Below are 24630 nucleotides of genomic sequence, written 5' to 3'. Positions count from 1 at the left end.
ACTTAACTGACTGGTTAAGTGTCAATTGTGGTTGGTTATTTCTGGTCAATTCTACTTAACGACAAATACAATTGGTCAATTCCGATAGAATAATCAGCCGATTAAATTAACTGATGGTTGTGAAACTGGCCCTAAGGGACAATACTGGCAGAATTTCGGAACGCAATAGAGTTGCACTAAGTGCACTCTCGGCGGTCGAATCGCGATATCTTTTGGAAAACCGAAAACAAGTCTCGATTTTGCCGGGCTTTTAACGCATTCATTGTATGTGGTTACATCGTTTCCACATCGCCGCATGGCTATTCTTGGATTCTTTTTGTCGTAACTTCTAAATGATATCTTCTGATATTACTTTCGTTCGATCATGCCGAAGCCAAGTACGCCGAAAGTACAAAATACAATACTCAATTATTTTACTTCTCCGAAAAGTTTAAAAAAATCGGAGACGCAGGCGAAGGAGCATAGAGAAAAGTCACAGACTCCCAAAAGAGGACAAAAAAACAAAGGTTTGATTTGTAAAAACGTTTTTTGAATAGAAATATGCTATCAATTGCATCAAACAACACATATGAGGATAAAATGAATCATAGTCTCATATGTAACATTACTTTTCAGTACTATAATGTTTATAAATGTTTATATGAAATAATTTATATAGAATTAACACTGGTACATACATGACTGTATCATGATCTTCAATTTAACACTTTGAGAGTACACGTTAATTTTTAGGTACTTTCTCTACGCACAATCATTTATGTTTGAATTTTCATTACTTTTAAAAATATAAAAGAATTCTTCATTGACTCTTACATGTCTTTAGAAAGTATTTGTATCATAGTTAAAAAAATTGTATATAGAAAATTGTTATAACTAATTACAGTCGACAAAATTAGAAAAACACATTTTGAAAAACACGTTTTGTAAAAATTCACAACTTGAAACAAAAATAACTTAAGGAAATGTACTTTCATGCCTTAAAATTCACTCCAAACTACACAAGAAAAAATAATTGAAGTGTCTACTGTTTTAGAAGTTGAATTATTTCTCCTGCATAAAGGATGTGCACATACTGAATTCGCTGTACCAGACCTGTTATCTAGATGTTAAACTTTTTTTTTAAGAAACAGATAAAGACTGTTATTTGAAATGCTTTAATATATACTGCCAGACTGTTACTGAACATCGATAATATATATAATGTGAACTATAGTATTTTCAATATTGGCAGTGTATATCAAAACATATCTTTGCCTAGATGCTTCTAGTATTTCAAAGAAATGCATAGGATATAAATGAACAATCATCCACACTAAATGTTTATTTTGACTGTAATTTAAATTATTAATATTATCATTCTTATACTAATTACATATATATTGTGTTAATTCACATGTAGGATTCAGAAATGGAAAAGAAAATAAAAATACTGATGATAAGAAAAGATCATATAAGGAGAACAGTGAGGAGGATGAAGATGAGCCTATAAGGCCTAAAAAACGGCGTCTTATTATTCCCGATGTTGAGTCTGGTGAAGATTCTGAAGAAGAATTCAAGCCAGGTTTGCTGTTTGGATTAACAATAACATTCCTAAGTTATTATAATTTTAAGTTGAGAAGATAGCTAGGAAAGACAATATTATGTGTTCAATATTATGTACTACAGGTTCTGAGTCTGAGGAATCTGAATCAAGTTCTGAAGGAGAGACGGAACATGAACCTTCGACAGAAGAGGAATCACCAGTGGTAAAAACAATATATTTCAAGCGCTATAATAAATATTAACCACCGTTGCAATTTGGGTCTTTTTGACATGAGCAAAATTATATTTTCATATTTTTCCACTAAAATTTTAATTTTTATTAAATAAAGATTTTTATATTTAAATTAAAAAACTAATAATATAGTAATAATAATAATAGACTGAGGGGGTGGTTCTCAGTTGAAGATCCGCCTGTGGCATGCAAACTGCAGTCCATTGTGCCTCGATAATATAGTAAAGATGGTGAAAAGTTATTTTGAATTTTTTCAAATTTTTTGAAAGTGTAAATAGTAAAAAATTTAGACTGAATAAAAAAAGACCCAAATTGCAGATGGAAGAAATAGAAATATTAAAATCGGAAAGTTAATCACAAAGTTTGTCACAAAAAAATTATGTAATATATTTTCTTTAGCAAAAGAAAAAGACTTCCCATTCTAAATCCAAGTCAGGGCAAGCAAGTAATTCTCGTAATGCAAAAACAGTAAGTACATAATTAATTACAAGATTGTCTATATCTTTTTATCCTTAAATATGTAGTTAAGTTTTATTTATAAGTATAATTGTTACGTATTACTAAAACATTCCTAGAGCACAAGCTTTTGCTATGCAAAAAGATTAATGGACTTAATAATGTCTTTCTAGAACAATAAAAAAGATTCGAAACAATCTATGTCTGTGCAAAGTCAAACAGTAAGCAATCGGCCCGCAGCTCCGCAAACTTGGCCTCATTTAAAATTAGATTTCCTAAAACCAGAGAAGATAAAAGACATAAACAGACGAACGTTGAATGATCCAGATTATGATCCCAAAACGCTCTACGTACCTACTGACTTTTTAAATAATCAGACTCCTGTAAGAGAAGTTCTTATCATTGAATTTTTACTAATTATTAACAGTAACACAATCGCTTATTCTAAAATTTGTTTAGGCAATGAGGCAGTGGTGGGAGTTAAAAAGTAAACACTTTGACTGTGTATTTTTCTTTAAAATCGGCAAATTCTATGAATTGTATCACATGGATGCAGTTATCGGTGTCAATGAGCTCAGCCTCACGTACATGCGAGTAAGTTTATGTACATACATTCGAGAATCGCCAAAACTGTTCCTGAATTCATTTTTATAGCATTAAGTATTATTACAGGGTGAATTTGCTCATTCCGGATTTCCGGAAATTGGATATGGTCGTTACTCGGCGAGTCTAATAGAGAGAGGATACAAAGTCGCGCGAATTGAGCAAACTGAAAATCCGGAAATGATGGCGACACGTTGCAGCAAAAGTATAAAATTACAGAAATATATATTTTGTGAAAAGACATCTCTGAATTATAAATAGCCTAATTACTGTGAATGTCCCAAATATTTGGAAATTCGATCTTAAATGCTTTTTTTTAATTAAAAGATTGAAGTTTTACTTTTAATAAAATATTATAACAATAATTAGATTTCTTGAGAATTCAAATAAAATCAAATACAACTATGTAATAATGTAATTTATACATTTAAGAAAGTATTTAAAATAAAATTTCCAGTGTTTGGAACACAATCAGTTGAGGCCATTTACCCTATATGTTACTCTGAATATTGAACATCCATATCTTTTTATTTATAGTGTCCAGACCGACAAAATTCGATAAAGTCGTGAAGCGGGAAATTTGTCAAGTCAGTACTAGAGGCACAAGAGTGTATACTCCGTTAGACGTGGAAGCGTCTACACCAAACTCTAATTATCTGTTATCCCTGGTCGAAAAATGCGATGTCGGTTCAACGGCCAGCTCCTACGGAGTTTGCTTTATAGACACGACGATAGGTGAATTTTACCTTGGCCAATTTGTCGACGATCGTTGCAACTCGAGGCTATTGACTTTGCTGGCTCATCATCCACCGGTTCATGTATGAGTTTATTATAATTTAAATATTACATATATTTATTGATAAACAAACGTTGATTTCTATTTTGTCTTAGATAATATACGAACGCAATAATTTGTCGCAAAAAACTCAGCAGCTTATAAACAGTACTCTACCAGCGGCGTTGAAAGAATCGTTGCAACGCGAGACACAATTTTGGTCTGCTACAACCGTACTAAAGGTCAGTAACGACTGACCTTTTAAATCATTACAATCAAAAATAAAATTTTAGTCGTAATAATAATCGATAAATTATATCTTGTGTTTAGTATGTATTAAATATCTTTTGTCTTTTTAAAGAAACTTCACGAAGAAAGTTATTTCAAAAAAGAGGATGGTTCAAGCTTTGCATGGCCTGAGGGTTTGAAACCTTATTTAAATGAAGGTAATTATATAATTAAAAAATGTGTGTCTGTGTTCTTTCTTTTTATATATTTCTAATAATTTGTGTAATATAAATTATATTTTGTTATGTTTATTAGGAGACAGTTTGGGTTTAACGCCGGCAGATAATAAAGAATTAGCGGTACACGCGCTAGGAGGATGCGTTTATTTGCTGAAGGAATTTCTACTTGAACAGCAATTATTAGCGCAAGCTTGTTTCAATACTTATACTCCCCCAGACTTTTCAGCCGCCAGTAGCCGCGCAGGTCTCAATTACGCAAACACTATGGTAATAGACGCTGTTACAATAAAAAATCTGAGACTATTCGGAGAAGGTTCGCTCATTAGTGTATTAGACCGTTGCTGTACTGCATTTGGCAAAAGGTAAATTTCGATCTTTGGTACTCTTTTTGTACGTACTATTTTTTTGTCGTACGTTCTATAAAGATAAGAATATATTTTTAGATTGCTGCGCGAATGGATCTGCAGACCGTCTTGCCGCAAAACTGTTATTATAGAGCGCCAGCAAGCTGTGCAGGAATTAGTGGATCGAATGGATGTGACACAGTCGGCTCGCGCAATTTTGTCAGCTCTGCCGGATCTTGAAAGACTCTTAAGCAAGCAAGTTGAAAATTTACCAGCGATGATAAATTCCGCTTCTGAAAATTTAAAATATGAATGGCTATGCATTCAGTCGCTTTCTCTGCCGAAAGCAGCCATTAACTTAAATTATGTTTTTTTTTTTTTTTATTTTAACAGGATACACGCTCAGGGAAATGCAGCTAAAATGAAAAATCATCCCGAAGGTAGAGCCATAATGTTTGAAGGCCCGACCTATTCGAAAAGAATAATTGTGGATTTCACTACGACACTCGCCAAATTCGAAGAAGTGTTGAAATTTATCGAACTGTTTGATGGTATGCTTATTTTGTTTCTAAATATAATAAATTTTTATATCTAATATGTCTAATTTTATATCTTTGCGATTTACAGATTTCAAAAGTAATCTGATAACTCGCTATACTCGGTATGAACCGGACGGTGAGTTCCCACAATTAAGAGAGACGTTAGACTATTTCAAGGTATGGCTTTCACTTTTATTTCCTTTGAATTTCAATCGCTTCTTTTTTTTTTTTACTCAACAAACCCTGCAGCCTTATAATAATTTCAGACCGCATTTGATCACGAAGATGCTAAGAAGCAAGGCTGCATCGTTCCGAAGAAAGGAGTAGACGCTGAATATGATTCAGTTCTCCTCGAGCTCGCAGAGATCAAGAAAGATCTAGACGAATACTTGGAAAAACAAAAACAGCATTTCGGCGTAAAAGTAACATTCCATGGAACAGATAGAAAACGTTATCAAATCGAAATTCCCGAGTCGCAAGTTAAGAAAGTTGGTCCCGGATACGAATTACAGTCACAAAGGAAAGGTTTTAAACGTTATTATACTGCCGAGGCAAAGGCAAGTAAAATAATAATTAATATTTTTAATTCTAGAACAATTTGTCAGATTCTCTGTAAAAATATTAAAATTCAAAAAGTTAGTAAATTTAATCTTAATTATTATAGGAACTTTTGGCAAGACAAATGAATGCCGAAGAGCATAAGGACAAAGTCCTGAAAGATCTTAATAGGCGAATATTCGCACAGTTCAGTGAAAAGTATGATATGTGGCATACAGCTGTTTACAAATTGGCCACTATGGATGTGCTCATCTCTTTCGCGGATTACGTGCAAATCGGCGATATGTGTATTCCGGAAATTCACGACGGATCGGATGGCAAGGTAACAATATCGTAATATTTAAATATTATGGATTAATGATTACTCATTTACTGGAAACAATAATGACAATAAACGTTTTTTTTTATAGATATTCATTAAGATAAAAGATGGGAAACATCCCTGCATCGCATCTGATAATTTTATACCGAACGATACTTCATTGGCAACTGATAGCGCTGCCTCTTTCATGATTTTGACGGGACCGAACATGGGAGGTAAATCGACCCTTATGCGTCAAGTAGGTCTGATCACAATCATGGCGCAAATAGTAAGTTTTGTGATGAAAATATGTAAAAAAAATGAGAGTAAAATTAATAATTGATTATGTCTTATATCAATAAAACATAAATTTAATTTTCTCGCGTAACTAGGGCAGCTACGTTCCAGCCAGTTCGTGCTGCATGACGCTAGTGGACCGTATTTTCACGCGATTGGGCGCGAATGACGATATTCTGGCCGGTCAAAGCACGTTCTTGGTAGAACTAAGTGAAACTGCTACGATACTACAACACGCTACGCCTTATTCACTAGTTCTTCTCGACGAGTTGGGTAAGAACAAACAGAAAACTGCACGTATATTAATATAAATAAGTTCGTAATAAATCAGGATTGTGAAAGTAACTTTGAAATAACTAGTTATTTTTCTTTCTCAAAAAGTAATTAGTTACCGCTACAAGTTATTGATTCTAAAAATGTAAAAGTCAAAGCACATTTTTACATGACACATAAAAGAATTAACCAATCAGAGTCCTTTCTATTTTATAAAAAAAAATGAAGGATATTGATTAATTTTCTTATACCTTATGCAGAAGTTTGTATTTTGGATTCAAGAACAAGAATAAAATAATTTATTGAACTATATATATATATATATATATATAATTTTATACATATAATTTTATATATATATATATATATATATAATTTTATACATATAACTTTTATAATTACCACCACTATGAATTTTCTCTGAATGTATTATATTTTGCTGTGTCTTTTATTCATATCAAATTGCTAGTTTATTACTTATAATGACGAAATTAATAAAAAGTATTTCCTTATTGCAGGACGCGGCACATCAACCTATGACGGTACAGCTATAGCAGCTTCGGTCGTCGATGCATTGACCAAGCTAAACTGTCGTACATTATTTTCGACGCATTACCATTCTTTAGTTGAAGATTACAAAACCAATGAAGAAGTCACATTAGCTCACATGGTGAGAAGCTTCAATATTTTTAGAATAGATCTTTCATTCAAAAGATAATATAAAAAGAAAATGTTACATAATTACATTACTAATTTATTGCATATACATATTTGTTGCACTATATATTTTTGGGAAATTTTTGAACTATTTTATGATGCATTTTTAATTTTCAGGCATGCATGGTGGAAACGGAGGAGGAAGAAGAAGTGTCACAAGAGACCGTGACATTTTTGTACAAGCTCAGCGAAGGGGCATGCCCGAAATCCTACGGATTCAATGCCGCTCGATTGGCAGGCGTACCATCTATAATCACTAAGAGAGCGCATGAGATAGCCAGCAAGATGGAGCAGGAAACTAATCACAAGCACATATTTAGCGCTTTTTGTAAGGCCAACGGTGCTGAAATGAGAAATCTCATTGCTATCATTTAAGGTATTAAATATTGAATATTCTTACAAATATTTTTTAAGAGGTTACTTGGAAAAAATAATCACTTTGCAGTTAGATTTGTGACTTGTACAGAATTTTCTTAAGCAATGAATTATCTAAGTGTCTAACTTATATAGCGTATAAAAACAGACATTGCATACTTGCGTCGTACATTTTCATACAAGTATCGAGCTGCGCTCTAAATAATCACATTTTTAATCTATAAAATAACAGTGCACACACTATGCAGGAATTTAATATATTTAATTAAGTTCTTCATCCGTCGTCATGTAAAAATATAGCTGTATAATTATTTCTGTTTCTACGAAGTTGATTGTTTGAAATTATTCAGTAATTGTATGTATTACACAGTGATAATTTTTATTTAGTACGTACCTTTTTTTCGATTGCATTATGTGTTTTTATCTATTTTTCAATAAAAGCTGCCACGATGTATATTGTGATCAATTTAAAATCTTCGAATGAATCCCTTCATGACACTACTTTGGGAAGGAACGAGGCGAGGCGTCTTGCTTACAAAATTTTTATTAATCATTGCCAGAGTATAAAAAGACTACTTATGACGAATATGAATGCATTGTGTTACAAACAATATTTAAAACTCACACCAAACGACCGCGTAAGAATCCTTGCGTGGAGAAAGGAGAAACGATAATACATGTGCACGGCTCTCTACTACGAAATAAATACATTCAATTACGCGTTGCTATCGTAAGTGATCGAAGAGAAGCAGGGCGATAAACGCGGACGGGCGCACGACAAACGAGAAACGAACCGTTCGTCGCTCGACTTGTCGCGCACGAGCTCGGTTCTACCCGTTAAGAAAAGAAGACGAGTATACAATACCGATAAATAGATAAATAATAATAGTTTTGGCGAATAAATTGAGAGTGTCGTGCGACAACGACGATCCTCCGTTTTTTTTATACTTCGAGAGACTTATGACGGTGACACGACGAACCTTTGAACGTGTTAACGTTATCAGCGTTGCATTCTCTTCATCAGCTCCACTGGTCAAGAAATAATCGTGGATAATCTCTCGTGAGCAAAAAAACGGAGTTTTCGGTCCTCTCTTTTATCGTTCGCGCAACGATAAATTATGCGATTGAGAAGGCACGGAGAGATTAAGAAAGCACTTGAAACTTGGTTTTAATGGGTTATATATGGTACACTTTTATTTTCTCGAAATAACACATGCCACTTCTAATGTACAGCTCCGAGGTCTCCATCTCACAATTTCATTGTCAAACGCGCTGCTGCTACTTTTCAGTCCATTCCTCTCACGTTCAGTCATTCGCGACTTGAATGCTTCATCCCTATTTTTTTTTTTTTAACATTTTTTACCATGAATCCACGGTTACTCCATTCAAAGTGTTAATTATCCCATTAATTGCATGTTCTGATATTTTTTTCCAATATATATCTCTTCGACGCTTGGCAGGATTGATTGGTGCAACGATTTTTTTTCCCGTTCTCATTCCTAATCAAACGCCGCATTGTACAATAATGATCGCAGTCCTACGATCTTAGTATATGTGTACGTGAATATATGTATCGTTGCCCTTCACCTCGAGGTGGGAGCGAATTCTTTGATTAAATGGATTGACGCGCAACATTGGAAACGAGCAAAATGTCGCAATCATTCGACGGGACAGATCGTTCGGAATCGCACGAATAAACGTACAATGCTCTCATTCATCAAAGCCAAACACTTCAGAAAACATGAGTGAAAATATCGGAGCCTCTAAGTTGACAAATATCAACGAATTGAATATGGTGAAACACTGAGAGAAAGATACTTCATAATTTATATGTAGGATATAAGTTTACTTCAATGAAATGAATATTTAAATACTGCGAAATAAAATTCCTAACAAATGAACTAATAAAAAAAAATTAAATATTTCACAAAAATAAAATATATTTCAGAAATCTATTTCATCATCACAATCACATTTAATTAATAAATATCGAAGAAAACGTCATAAGAAACATTCGCTTGCTAATACCTTAATTTTTTTTCTCAGTGTAATTTTAACATTGATGTTATATTACAGTTTTATGATCAGTTTATTGATTGATACGGGAAACAAGCGAGTTTCCCGCGAGATCAGCTAATATTTCAAAATAAGTACTTCGAGCAAACATCTTTTCCCTCTTAGGTTTAGCCTAACTCTTGAGATTACAAGTCTCATATATTTTAATTATTTTTCCATTTTAAAACAAATGCTTTCGCTTCTACCGAGAGTTACTTGCTCTCCCCCGCTTCATACGGCTCATTATCATGTAAATCGTTGCCGATAGGAAATCGCGCTTCCTTGCGTATAGTAATTTACGACTCGCGAATCGTTCACCGACTGGCGCGCGAAAATATGTTACGCGCGATGATCGCTTTAACCTACCTCTATACAGTTACGCGATAAAAATCCATGTGTCGGAGTTGCTAATTGAAGAACTGGCAATTTATGTTCAAGAAACCTGGAATCTGTTCACTCTTGCGCGCGCGTTCCCGTCTTCCACGTTGAAGAAGTCAGAAGCTTAAATATCTGGAGACCTTTTTGTTTCTCGATCGACGTAATTAATTTTGTGTGAAAATAAATCCCATGCGCGATTAAAATTCAGAAAATTTAGAAAATCTCATCTCAATAAATTTAGACACGCGATCTTTACCGTTGCTGATCGAACGCAACTCCTTGCTCGTTTCTGTGTTGTAAACATTTGGGGGATCCACGATTTCACTATTACTTTCGTCTGCTCTTTCGCTGAACCCTTTCGGCCCTGACAATAAACATCGCTAAATGTTTTTGAAAGAAGTGATTATCAGCACGTATTACATTCGAAGTCAATCCTACAGTTCTCTCTTAAGACCGAAAGAGTTAATCGTTAACCGAGAATCAAGAGGCCTAAGAACACGTTTACTCTTTTACTTCTCTCTATGTATTTCCTTGAATTAGTACAAAGCGAAAGAGAACCATGTGTTAATCCACTAAAGCCCACGATTTATATTATCTCGTCTCTCTCTCTCACTTTCTTTCTCTCTATTATGTATAATATCTCTAGAAAAATCATAGAAAAGGTATTATCCATTGAGTATACAGTGGCAAAATAGACTTCCGCTCGGAACGTTCTATGGACGACGATTAGAAGGCTCTAGGTGGGTCTGCGGGCTTTAATGGGTTAAAGAGTACAGGGCCGAAAAAAAATTAATCGGGGTGCATCACTCCGGTGGGGGAGAGACGAGACGACCCCGGTGACGACGTCGCCCTTTACCAGAGTCCGGATGAATAGCCACCGGGCGGGACGCGGGTGCGCGACGGCGGTTTTGCCGACGCCGGTGACGTGTCGTTCGACTTCTCGCCGCTGATGCTGGAATTCGAGCTGGCGGTTCCGTTCTGCATGACCAGTCCGTTCTTCTGCACCTCGGACGCGTAGCCGGTTCCGGTTACCGGGTTGCCATCTGTGGAAACAGGTTTTTTTTCTCATTAGTGGAATCGTCATGAACGAAGCTTTGTTCTAATATCCGAATTATTCGGTCTTCTAAAATTTTCTTCTAGAGAAATTAGGAATTATTGATATAACTGATTAACTTCAATGGCCATTCAGTTTGTTTAAAGTTAATCAACGTCTAAATTCTATTGGCTGTAATCGAAAATTGTAATTACTATTATTAATTAGTCGGTATTTATTAAGAGATTTTTTTATCTTCCGAGATAGACACGTCGCTATTCTCAAAACAGACCTAGCGATCGGTACGCAACGTCTAGACAGAAACTACATGTTTTTGCCTACATTGTGCGATTACGTATTTAATAATTATCAAATATTTAATAATTATCAAATATTTTTCTCTAAAGATTTTTTTCTAAAGAATTGCACTGCTTTATTTACTGACAGTAGAAGTATTTATACGTAATCGATTTTTATAACAAAATAACCGTGTTATCTCGATAATGTTACGTAAAGATTTTTCGTAGAGACAGATATATTTGAAGTATAAAAGATTGAAGAGCACATGAGCTACATTTCATTTCTACATTGTCAAACACACGTATTTCTGGCATGCAAATGATTCAGAGCGTAGGAACTCTCTTTGTATATTCACGTCGATTTCGGAGCAAAATCTCTTGTTCAAAGGTAAAATGATTAGACAAGAAAGAGATTAATAAATTACATTGGATAAGTAATTTATTAATCAATTTTATCGTTATGTTCCTACGCGCCTGACAGAAGACGTTGGCAGATTCCAAAATTCTATCAACTCAAATTCGAAACCCATATCACATGCTTGCTGCCGTATTCAGACCACCAATGTAAACGCTATAGAATATACTTGTTCAGTATTGGGCATTAATCGATTAATTTAACTAAAATAATCATCGATTAAAAATTTTAAAAATATATAATCATGTAATTAATTGTCAAACAATATTATATAATTATTCGATTAAGTTTTTGCTTAACATAACGACTAAAAATTTAATGATAATTACAGTTACGTTTGATTTAATCGATTATTGAAATAAATCCAAGTTAATTAAAAAAATAGTTAATCGTTAATTGAAGTTTTAATCGTAATTATTAATCAATAAATTGATTGAATTTTGCCCAACACTGAATGTAGTCTCCCGATTAATACATTTCACGTCATTCCTCAACTCTTCGATTTCACAAACGAAGTTGTCGCACCAGTTGAGAGCTTATCTCGATAGGGACTAGGGAAAGATAAAGAGTTGTTCAATCTCACAGGCAATTAGGCACACAGTTCAAACAGTCGTAAAGCCATCGAACAACAAATTCATGTATCGTCTGCGAGCTGGATTAACACCTGTATAAAAAACTATGGAAAGACAATGATATATATATGCGAAGTTATTACGCTTTAGCACGATCGTATGAACTTACCGTAGCATCCCTCGAAGACTCGCTTAATATCAACTCACCAATTACTTACATCTAAATTATCATCTGACAATTTTTTAAAAATCAAATTAAGCAAGTCTTCAATGTAAATTCGAATGAGTCCAAATGAGATCGAATTTTTGTGATACAAAAATGAATGGGAAGCGGACAAACGCGAATCCATTGTCTATTGTTAATTAGTTTTGTATTCTCTCCTTTCACGAGATGACATCGCTGACTTTTAATTTCTATAAATAATTATTAAGAAGTCTCATCAACTGTCTTATCAATTTGATGAGTGACGCACGTCGAACTTTGAAGTTCAACGAACGGCGTGAACGCTCGAAACGTAAATAGCACGGTATCGATGCTTTTTCTTTTTGCACAGAAAGAACGGTTTTAAGGTCTCATTAAATCTAAAAATTTAGCTGAATCAATTTTCAAATTTGAAGAAAGCCTTTTTTCACATTGAATCTCTTATTTCGGAAACCTGACGTACCAATGTAACTTTGTCTTGCATCATTATTTTCAGCGTCCAAAAATATATAAGAAACACCTTACCTGGTTCAAAGTAATTTTTGGCTGTAAACTACAATAGTATAATTTAAACTATGACGCTCAAACTAATTGCTAGAGTGTCAAAATCTTTTGTAACATTGTTCACCATGTTTTAACGTCCTTCACAATTATTTTCATGATCCAACAAAATTATTTTCAGACCTGTAGCTATCTAAATTTTTAGACATTTAAAGTAAAACCATTCTTTCCGTGTACCTTTCTGCAGATTCCGATTTACGCGATACGATCCGCTAAACGTATTTCCTAGCGACACGAGAGGCGATAGGCGAATATTATTACCGTATTAAACTCGCCGTATCGCGATTAAGTAACGTAAAAGACGTGTAACGGTACACCACGATCGTAATTCCACGCTGCTCGATAAACAATTCGCTACGTTTGGGATCTTGTTCGCGTTCAAAGACATTTCCACGAACCAGAGTTCTACACGGACGCGTGTTGTTGCCACACGCGAGAGCTCTCGTTTCAATCTTGCAAGATTGCGTTCAAGACCTCCTTTGAACGCCCGTGAAAAACGCGCGTGCGCTTACGTTTCCTTCGTATAAATATTTATGTTCCGCGTGGTTATTACTTTTTGTAATTGCATTTAACACAATTCGCGAGTTGCACGTGCTGCGGGATAACGAGAAATTTACACTCTTGCACTTACAATTAGCACGAATTTATTAGCGGATGTGCTCAATTATGAATCCGTGCTCCAAAACAGAACTCGCGCGATAGTAATTAAGTTTTTCTCCATACAAATGTATTCGCGTTCGGAAAATTGGCTCGATTAGATAAGTATCTTTTAATAAGGCACTTGCAACTTGAAAGAGAGAAAAAACAGAAAAACTGAAAAAGGATTTCACTTAAATTTGAATTAACAACAATTCGAAACAATATATATGTATATATTTTTATGCTATTTATAAAATTAAATTTAATTCTAAAATACCTTTCACAAGAGTCGCTTGAAAAAGTTGAAAGAATTAAGGCAGTTAACAATAAGCATTCCACTTGCCAATTAGGAAATAGTACATAAAATTATTTGGCTGCTTAAATTTTACTTAATTTACAATTTACTTAATCTATATATTTTTGCGTTGGTCAGATAACTCGAGATGCGAAGCAAATTCCGATTTGTGTCATCGGCGACTGAAAGTTTTCATTTTCACAAATGATCAGGAATCGGGGAAATCGAGACGCGTGTCTTGAGAAAGGAATTAGTAAGGAATAAAAAAAAACAACATCGGTTAATTAATGAATGTTACCTCGATACTTTCGTGGGATGCGCCTCACGGGCGTCACCTCGATTCCATCTCCGGTGACTGGGTTGCGCGCCGGCAATCCTCCTGCCGAAGGGACGCGGCGATGGGGATGCGGTTCGCGCACCGTTCGACAGCCCAACGTTTTCGCCACGTGCGCGCGAAGCGACGTGCGTAAGAGAACCCACAGAGCCATTTCACCGTTTCACCCCATGCACCGTAACATCGTTGCAAAACCCACAACCGTAACCCAACCAACTTGTGTTAATACGCGGGCAATTCGTACGGGCGGATCGCAGATACCGTGCTACATGGTCCCTTCCCGAGAAAACTATCGAAACTTGAAATCTCACATTTCTATATTGTTTTATTATATTTTACTACTTCAACTAACGTTAACGTGAGTTACTTTGCCATAAATTTTGTATATAAAAATATTTAGATTTATCATGTAGATTTTTAGATTTAGATTTATCATTTACATTTGTGACATCAAAGCTCTTTCAATTTAACTCGATATCTACGATATTTATCAAAGGGCATCTTCGATATCTTGGATTCGTCCGTACGACAGAAACTAAGATAAAAAGCAAAATAGAAACGGTGTGTGTTGTGCTCAAGTTGTGAAGTGAAGAGGGATGATTATTTACAGCAACAAAATTACAGAGACAATAGTGATATTGTAAGAGAGTGAAACAAGTCGCATTCGCGTGTTGTGCCAGTTATGAAAGAGAAAGAAAAACTTCACCGTGATATTTTTCATTTCTGCCGACGATACGTGTACCGTCGATGGAACGTCTCTCTCCGACGTTTGTTAATATGCCGATGGAAAAATTTTCCCGCGGTCGTGCGTGCCTTTGTTAAACCGATCGAAAGTTATTGCGAACAAATAAATTGCGATCGAGTTTTAATGGGGTGCACCTCGTTCTCGAAAATTTGTGAATGACATCTCGCAAACGACATCGAAATATCTCATCTCTATCGCGTAAATTCCCTTTGAAAATTTTGTTCAGTGACGAGTCACGAATCACAAAATGCATTCCTAATCTATTGGAATTCCATCGTTTAATAATACTATATATGTAGCGCAGAATCGATAAAATAATTTACATTGAGAGATTACTGCTGCGATCGAAAGAAGTTCTCTCCTTTCGTGATTTACTGCGCCTCAATGTCGTTTACTAAGAGTTCATCACGAGTGAGCAAATGGTGTACAGGGAAATAATACAAGTAATAATTTAACGTAAAGCGAGATGTTATGTTACTAGCAGAATGTACGAACTTAAAGCCTAAATGTGTGTTATACGGCATGTCTAACTCAAAATATGTGTTCCTATTTTCGTGGCAGGCCCTAAAATAACGTGATGATGTTGGGATACATGATGCGAATTCTCTATGAAAATTATGGCAAATCAAACGTTTTTTTTTTTTTTGTTTCATCGCGATGATCACGTTATCAATTTTCTTGACGAGAGCGTCAATCATTTTTTTTTTTTCATCGAAATAATTCCCGAGAGTGATTTACTGCTATCTAATTATGATCAGAGAAGTGTGATATAGTGTCGTGTGTCATCTACTTGAATGTTTCGTTACACACTTACGAAATCGTTTCTTTCTCCTAAAAGCTGCTTGCGAACAGTTGAAGGAAAATATATATATTAAAAAAAAAGCTGTATACATTAAACAGTGATATTTTTCATTTAGAATGCTTGGTGTCTCGCTAGCTCCGCATTAACGGGCCAAAAGCCGACTCGGCGGTAACTCGGTTTGCGCAAAACAATCGTATCGATTTCATGTTTCATCGAAAAACGAACTTTCGCCGATTTGGTTTAATTAGGCATGATTGATCTAATTAGACATGATTTCACGAACAGCAAAAGAAAAACTCTGGAGCGCTGCGCTGTCGATTGGTCAAACGTTTTTTTTTTTTTTTTATTTTCATGTAAAGCACTCGCGATCAGCGCGCTCAATATAATGAAATATCTCTAGTCTTTCTTTAATTCGCGCAATAGAGAAAAATCGTTCTTAAAATGCAAGGTTTGCTTGTACTTTTAACAAACATGGAACTCCCAGAGACCGAATATCCGTTCCTGATGAGAAAGTTACTTTCCGTCGTGACAAGAACGCGATAATCAGAACGGAAAACCATTTTTACGCCAAGAGCCTGCGACACACACACATATTTCAACTTAGATCGGGATCGTATTTTCCCGGACATGCCCTTGGCATTTGGACACGTTTTATAAAAGAGAGCATCACCTAAATGTGGAAACAGTTTAGAGAGTCCCGGGGCGACATATATCTGTACATTTTTCAATAAAACAATCTGTCATCTGAAAATAACAAAGAACTATGCTCAGTTTTTTTTTTTTTATTAAAGTTAGGTTCCTGATGAACAGCACTGAGATACAGTTAGGATTGGAGGACATCAAAAGGAGATTAAAAAGTTTACAATCTTGTAAAATAAGTCCCCTAAGTGTTAGAGCTCGGTTCAAAGTTCGCTATTATGTCTATGAATCATGGGACTTGCCCAATTTCTCTGTATTCAGGGCATCTCCCCGCGATGATGAATTGTACGGCGGAAATGAATTGTACAAAAGACATTAACATAATGTCTAGAATGTATTTGATTCATTAATTCGGTTAAGTCCTTGAACGTAATCTAATATCGTCATGTGAGAAAAATATGACTCATGGCTGTTCACTCGGAACCCAAACACATAGTTCTTTATTCGAAGCGATCGTTCTCTTAGATGCAATGTCACAAAAGAGACATAGACAATAATTTTAAATATTAAATAGCTCGCATAGTATCATCGAATCGCTAATTAGATATCAACGATAAAACCAGATTCTACCGAGGGAAAGTGGACAGACCATTGTTGTCCACCCCGGGACAGACTTCGCTACCGCTTCCTTAGGCTCTTACCTGTCATATCATTGAAGGAATTGCTGCCGTTGCTGGCATAGCCGTTGGCGAAGCCCGACGTAGAGTTGCTGCTGGCCGTGCTCTTCGCAGGCGAGGTCGCGGTGCCTGACGATAATGACGAAATCGACGATCCCCCGCTGAGGGGAATATTGCTGCGCATGTGATTTCTCGCGTTTGGGGTGGGTGGGGCATCGGGGGGGCCAAACAGACGTTTGTATGAATCATTACCAGGCTTGCTGCTGCGCGACACCGCAGCAGTCGGGCCGTCGACGCCGTTGGTGTCGCCGAAAAGGGCCGAGCCCAGCTGGGACTGATTGTGAGCCTTGATGCGTCGAGGGCTCGTCTCTTCCGGGGCCGCGCCGAAAATGTCGCTGCTGCCGCCACCAGGTGGTTTCAACACCCTAAAATTGAGACAAGACAAAAACTTTTAGAACCTATTCTCGTTCGCGCGTGTCAAAGAATAACATTGCTTAACGTTCGGTTATCAGGATGTTTATTTAAATTTTATGAAAGAATTCCTTGAGAATTCCCGGATTTTTTCAAAATTTTATTAAAAATTCAAGATTGGAGAAAATTTTTAATGAAGCTTCAAAATAAATGTATATTGTGCTTTTTAACGTTTCGTAATCACAAAAAAGCCACTTTAAAAGTAAAATTTCTAAAATTTCTGAGTATTAAAATCTTATAAAAATATCTCAACGATTTTCAAGAGTAAAAAAATCTTTTACAAAAAAAATATATTTTTCGAGTAAAAAGAATACATGTATATATTGATGAGTGCAAAAATTCGTGCCCAATTTATTATTAAAACTCAAGCAGTGATTTGGCATGTAAAATTTTTTTATTAATCAACGATGTGAATCGCCCATGTTTTCTACAATCTGTTCCTAAATCTTTTCTAAATATAACAAAAAACGTATCCCATGTATACATGTATATTCATCGATGTTCTTAAATAACATCGCGATAACAATCTTCAAGAACAAGAATGAACTACATGCGACAGGCGTTGACAATGGTGAAATCGCCAACGGTGAAATCGAATCGAACGAGTACAGTATCCCGAGCTCTACATCTCGATAAGTTAATACGCCGTAGCTAATACTAGCGCGGGATGGAGAGCGCGAACGATGCAATTTGCGGATGCTGATTTTCGCTTAACGAGACGCGGTGCGTGCGGCACGCGCGCATTGTCGCGTGCGTACCAGCTAAAAAGAAAGGGGGTAAAAAAAAGAAACCAAGGGGAACTGGTCGAGGCCCGTAGTAATTAGGAATATGAAGCACTTCCTTTTTCTCTCTGAAAGGCTACAGCGGGCGGGCTTTAATTAGAAGTAATATCACTTAGGGAACGCGCGTGTGTCCCCATTTTTCAGTAGGTCGAAAAATACAACTTGCCTCGAAGAAGGATTGGTTTTTTTTTATATAATTAACACAAGAGGAGCCTGATATTAATTGAGTTAAATAAGGCTTTACTGTCAGATTGAAGAAATGTCTTCACTTTAGGCATCGACTAGATTAAATACTGTAATGTTTCTTATACTTAAAAAAATTTCTACATTGGAATCGTTCAATCAAATCAATATTTTAATTATAAAATAAATTGCGTGTGTCCAACGTTTCAAAAAATAAATAATAAAAAAAATTGTTATTTCATTGAAAAATATTTTAATCTTGTTTTTTTGCCGAACATGGTTTAATGCAACAAAACTAAAAAATTTATATTCAACAAAATAATATTTTATTTGGAGTTATATTATTTTGATCAAATAAATATGAGAAAACAAATAGAAATACTGAATGTAAAGTAACGTTTTTCTGTGTGCACACACACACACTCACACACATTTTTATTAGTAGTAATATAATATATGTAACACTTCGGTGTGGAATAAACAAAGGGAAATGATATTGCAGAATAAATAATCGTGCGTTCCGCTCATTACAAATTAACGGACAAGAATAAGAAATCATTAATTTGTGATAAGAAAATGACGTTCCGGTTTAATTAATAACGCGCAGCCTTCATCTCGCGGCGAGCATCTCGCGCGTTGCACTATCATGATGATGAATGGACGTTTCCGCATTATTACATCTCGGATGATTGCATATAGGAGAGAAGTTGATAGAAATGTCGGGGAGCTGCGTGCAGCTAGATTTTGCGAGATCTTCTGTTAGTTTATTGCAGTATCACCGACGCAGGATGCATCTTCATCGAACACGCAGATTATTCGACATTAATTTGCGATCTCTCATCATTTTATTTCTTTCGAAGTGCTCATTTAATGAAGATTTTACGATGTTGCGTAACTTTTTGTTGGTTTCGTAGTTAGTAACAGTAGTTACTAATAGAAAATTAAATGTCATTTATGAAAGACAGAATTTTATCGTCGACGAGTGAACTTATAAATAGCCGTCTGTTTGACACAACAATTTCATTTATTCCAATTATTTATTTGAGATCCAATTATTTTTCACAAACGAGCGAAGATCAAATATTTAATCAGTTCTCAATGTGTTCAAGATTTAATATAGATCAAAGAATTCATAATTGAAGACATTTATGAAAAATGTAATTTATAGCGTGCGTATCTGCTGTAATGCTACATTTATTGCTAATCAATTTGTATTATCATGAAAAAATAAAAAAATAATAATTTTGTCAAAAAAAATAGAATTTAAATTTAAAAGTACAATTTCAAAAATTTCCGAGGATATCAATAGAGATTCCACGAAAATCCATATTTTCGAGAACAAAAAATAAATCCCCTGAAAATCCCATGCAGGTATTCCCAATTTTTTCCGATAGTAAAAATCCCGCATGGTACAAACATTATCGAGTGGCTCGGCACAGGATCGTAAATAAAGGCTAAATTATTAGTTATTTGCACAATTTTAATTTTCTATATGTCACGTCTCGGTCTCCATTGTGTCTCTCGGTTCCGCGATACACGTTGTGCCAGTACACGTCGGACGCGGTGTCCACACGTCTCTCGCTAAAGGTAGCCGCGAAATAAGACGCGAGTGCGAATCACGACGATAATCGAACCCATAGGAAGCAGGCAATCCTGGAGGGGACACAGGATGGGTGCGCCGGGAAATATGCTAACGTGACGTGTGTACGACGCCTCTGCGCGGTTATCCATTAACGCGAGCAATGCTCGCGTTAATTGGGCCATCAACCTGCTTTCGCGTCCAGCAACGTTCGGGACGCCAGGAACGATCGGCTCCGAGTCTCGGAAACGACGACGGTTTACGGTCTATTTTATTTTCTTTCTTCTTTCATCAAGACGCGCTGATGGCTGTTCAACACGACACGAATATTATAGCGAACGAATGGCGTCGGGTGTGCGGCAACTCGCTCTCCAAAGAGCTGAGAAAAACGGATGAACCCTTTTGCGAGGTAACCGCGAGCTATTTCCTGGATTATCGCGACGAGGAACGCGGCGAAGAAAACGCGCGTTGAAAGGATGGGTGCGAGAAGTCTCCCTATTTAAAATCGAGAAAATAAGAGAAATAATGACGTTGCGCCTATAAGATCAAAGTCATGCAAGAACAGAATCGTTTTACAGCGGTTAGCTTGCTTATGCAAGTTCGAACGAGCGTCCAACATTTTTTTTCGTCCCATCCGCCCCCCTCTCTCCCTCCCCATATAATAATATATATTACATGTACCAGTTTCTTAAATTAACCTTTGGAATTTCGCTAAACGTATCTTCCTACCGCTTGCGTGTGTTCATTCACTTGGGAGATCAAACGGCCATACGATAATCCTAAACTGCTCCGTTCGTCGTCAAGTTCACCGAAGGTTTCGCCGAAAGGTTTCGAGCGCAACCAATTAAAGTGGATGATTCGTCTCGTCGAGAAATGCAACTAATCCGAGACGGTGATTTGCCGGCGTTGCGTGCACCAACTGCATCCCGCAGAAAAACACCGTATGCATCGTAGCCAGACGAAGAGGAAGAAAGAGGAGGTATGCGGTTATGGACAATGTTCCGCTATGCGCTTTTTACGAGGCGCAATTTCGCGAAAATAGGTTTACGGTATCACGCTTGTAGATCATTTTTCTCACGCAGAGGACCAGGAAGAGATAAAAGAGAAAGAGAGAGAGAGAGAAGAGGGGGAGGGTATCGTTAACCGTTGGCTTTTCTATTAGATTATCGGACAATTGAATGACGGGACCGACTACGAGGCTACTACTATCGGGGCCCCGGGAAAATAAATGGTGCCGAGGTCTATCATCAAGGCGCGATGTACACTGATTATAACATTCACGAGGCCTAACTGACAACGCGAGTACATCGAAACCGACGTATATTTGCGCGTATACCTTATACGAGACATATCCGCGCCGGTTAATCGACGCCGCTAGGAAATAAGGTCGAGGCACCACCATTATCCACTTTGCCTGGCACCACTACAATGAGCGGAATTAACGCTTTTACGAGACAGCGACGGCTTTTGTGGAAACTATGATGTTGTTCTTGCCAATTACATATTCACATGGCTCATTGTCATTTTTTCACGCATCTTATGGTGAGTCAGCCAGCCGTCAAGGGACAGACGTCAATCCATCTGGCTTGTGGTACCTGTTAGTTATGTAGATACATGCAAGAACCTCGGAACCCGACAGTTCTCGAATATTCCTTTAGACAATCGTAGGTGAAAAATTATAATTCCTGCGATGATAAAAAAAAATTGTAACGGCTACAATATGAACATTAACGTTTAATCATAAATTTTCGATCATCTACAACGTAAATCTCGTTAATTCAAAAATTACCTATAAAATGGTACTTGAAGTTTTATAAAAAAAAGTATTTTTGGAGTGTATAATAGGTATAATAGGTAAAAAAAAAGTATTAGCGAGAAAAAAATTTTTTTTCTTACACAATCTCCCGAATTTCGTCGCGTAGAAAAATTCCGAGAAATAAAATACCTTCAGACAAAAGATAAAAGGCTTAACGATCCTGTTTCTCGGCGTCATGGCAAACATCGATTAATCTCGTGGGAGTTCGCGATGGATGGCACGGGGAAAGTATTTCGAGGAATACCAAGGCGATGGGGTCGTACCATCCGGCACGACGTCCCTTGTACTTGACCTGTCACGGTATAATTCCGCGCAAAAGAATAAGTCAACAGATAATCGATTCAAAATCGACGGGCACGCGAACGTCTGAAGAAAAATCGAATTTATGATAGCACAATAATAATTCGTTTCCAGGTTAATGGCGCTCCTTATCTGATTTTTTACCTTGGCCGAATGTTATAACATATACAGAACGTTAAGACCTCTAAAAGATTTTAAGGGATGATTCTTCACTTTAATTCAAGATGAACATCTCATATGACCATATGTTCGAAACGGATTAGTTTCAAAGATACAAGGTTAAAGTTGAAGGAAAAATTTCGTACTAAATTTAAATATAATTGTATATTATATTTATATCGTACAATTCGATAATATATAGGCCATTTTTTCTTGAATAATAATAATATTATTCAGACAATTTTATAAATGTTTTTCTGATTTGAGGGAGATTGCGATTGTTTTGTTGTAAGCGACTCCTTCGCGATTGCTCAATAAGTTTCCGCGAAGATAGAGCAACGAGGGTTCTTCTCCGAAGGAAGAAAAGAACAGTTAGAAAAGGTCACGCCCGAGTACTGAGCTCCTGACAACGTCAAGTGAGGTCCGAAAGAAGGATGTCGATAATAAGACGCTAGGGTATTGTGCTGATACACTGAATTTTTATCGCATATTCGGACAATGGTCATTGTGTGCGTTTCCCTGCCTTAATTACGACACCGACGCGCGAAATGTCAACCCGTTCATACAACTGGCGCACAATGTAACATTTTCACTTGTCCGTATTGTGCATCAACACACTTTGAGCTTGTCCGAGTCTTTTTCTCGCGTGAACAAGGCGCCGTTGCGTCGAGTGTTGCTGAGTCAATTCGCCGTTTATGCGCTTAGCCGTCTCTAACACTTCCTCAGATCGCTGGACGAGATCATAGGTTGTCATGCTCTAAACTCCAGGACACCTACTCCATCGTACCACGCGTACTTGGTTTTGAAGGAAATGAGAAAAGGACCGCGGAGAAATAGGTACATCTCTTCAAATAAATTCTGAATGAAACACATCTTCCAACACTGCGCAAAAAACATTTTTGTTTTGAAAAGATTTTTATTTTCGTAAATCTTGAATATTGAAATGACGTAGAGCGTTGTAATTTGCTTGCATGAAGAAATTTGGTATAATTTTATCAAGAAAAATATTCTCTTATTATTATTCAATAATAGTTTTTGTGAGTTAAGAAGAAAAAAATATTCGATAGAATATAACAATATCTTCAAATCCAAGAATTACAATGATTTAGTAATATTCTTGTCATATTGTGCTTTTTAGATAATTATTATAATAACTAATATAATATCGAAATAAAAATATTTTGCTGAAATTTAACATTATCAAAGTCTCAAAAAAATTAAATTGTACAAGATGAAAAAAAGTATATAAAAAAAAATTTATAAGTTAGAAAGTACACGCCATATTGAGTAAAAATCTTAGTAGACCTCGTAGTAGACATAGATCAAAAACTCAACCGTTTCTGAGTTTAAACAGTTTATTTATTTACAGAAAGTGTTCCACGTTCGTCCTTCCATTGTTGTATACTCTTAGCATCTTTCTCTTACAAAGTTACAAACTCTCTTGACATTGAAATTCAGGTCTCATGCGACACGTAGAAGCCAATAAATCAATCATGATATTAATACACTGAATTGTTTATATCTCAGAAGCGGCTGTGTTTTCAATCTGTGTACTAAGGCTTTTCTTACAGTACTGTACTATCATATAAATGCTGGATCTTTTTCTCAAATACCTTATTCAAGCAAAATTATTGTTTGTTTCATATATAAACGCAAAAATATAATTTTTTGTTATTACAAAAAAAATAAATTGTTGGTTGTTAAATAGATTTAATTTGATACTACTGTTTCTTTTTGTGCGATTGCCGTAATTTTCAAGTGGTATCTACGTTTCTATTTGTTCAAATAAATAAATAAATAAATAAATAATAAAATGCTTTAGACATCTCTCTCTCTCTTTTCTTACTTGATTCCAAATAGATTTATAACATCTATAATTTCAAGAGTAGACAGTTTGCTCTAACGTGAATAATTTTGACACGCAAGAACGACGCACAAATTGTACTGAGAAACATTTAACCGGTTTTCTTCTATTGGATACCCATTTGATTCATGCGGATCGGGCAAGAACTCGGACGAGTCGCGCACGACGCGCAAAGACCTCGGGACGGCTCCTTACGTTTCCTCTCGCAATACAATGCAACCGACGAGATAATTGGCGGGCGGTACTCGCAAACGACGGCACGATTATTCGCCCCGTGGGAGTTCTCTGAATATTCAAACGATCGTCGCGTCCGTGACACGGTAGTAACTTTTCTCTGCCTCTTTGCGCAGT

General features: G+C 36.1%; 2 protein-coding genes across 5 annotated transcripts in view; one reads left to right on the top strand and one right to left on the bottom strand.

The window, feature by feature from the left end:
* Positions 1-229: 229 nt before the first annotated feature.
* Positions 230-8874, top strand: LOC105205867 (probable DNA mismatch repair protein Msh6). Its single transcript, XM_026131886.2, has 20 exons — positions 230-506; positions 1400-1561; positions 1666-1745; positions 2174-2242; positions 2404-2613; positions 2690-2824; positions 2903-3038; positions 3371-3651; positions 3725-3850; positions 3970-4054; positions 4152-4437; positions 4519-4674; positions 4813-4970; positions 5047-5135; positions 5225-5515; positions 5623-5838; positions 5927-6106; positions 6210-6387; positions 6906-7057; positions 7222-8874. Exons 1-20 carry the CDS (start codon positions 365-367, stop codon positions 7477-7479), a joined length of 3390 nt encoding a protein of 1129 aa, XP_025987671.2. The 5' UTR covers positions 230-364; the 3' UTR covers positions 7480-8874.
* The window catches only part of LOC105205791 (microtubule-associated protein Jupiter), a 71558-nt gene continuing 55569 nt past the window's right edge, over positions 8642-24630 (bottom strand). For 3 of the 4 annotated variants that reach the window (XM_039449381.1, XM_039449382.1, XM_011175300.3), the window contains exons 2-5: positions 17150-17550; positions 15822-15845; positions 14227-14307; positions 8642-10955 (exon numbers count right to left, since the gene is read on the bottom strand). In XM_039449381.1, coding sequence (XP_039305315.1) covers positions 10765-10955; positions 14227-14307; positions 15822-15845; positions 17150-17550 — 697 coding nt within the window. In that variant the 3' untranslated portion in view covers positions 8642-10764. The remainder of the gene's footprint in view (positions 10956-14226; positions 14308-15821; positions 15846-17149; positions 17551-24630) is intronic. The other variant, XM_039449383.1, reaches the window with a different exon arrangement.

This window comes from Solenopsis invicta, chromosome 5, assembly GCF_016802725.1.
Source record: "Solenopsis invicta isolate M01_SB chromosome 5, UNIL_Sinv_3.0, whole genome shotgun sequence".
Taxonomy (NCBI): Eukaryota; Metazoa; Arthropoda; class Insecta; order Hymenoptera; family Formicidae; genus Solenopsis; species Solenopsis invicta.
The sequence above is the reverse complement of the archived record's forward strand: the minus strand, read 5'-3'. Positions and strand labels throughout refer to the sequence as shown.

What these genes read in the sequence shown, in the direction of transcription:
- LOC105205867 (XM_026131886.2), top strand. Translation starts at nt 365, where the DNA reads ATGCCGAAGCCAAGTACGCCGAAAGTACAAAATACAATACTCAATTAT. An exon ending in CAGAAGAGGAATCACCAGTG is followed by an intron (nt 1,746 to 2,173) that starts GTAAAAACAATA and finishes TATTTTCTTTAG; the next exon opens with CAAAAGAAAAAGACTTCCCA. An exon ending in ATTTATCGAACTGTTTGATG is followed by an intron (nt 4,971 to 5,046) that starts GTATGCTTATTT and finishes TGCGATTTACAG; the next exon opens with ATTTCAAAAGTAATCTGATA.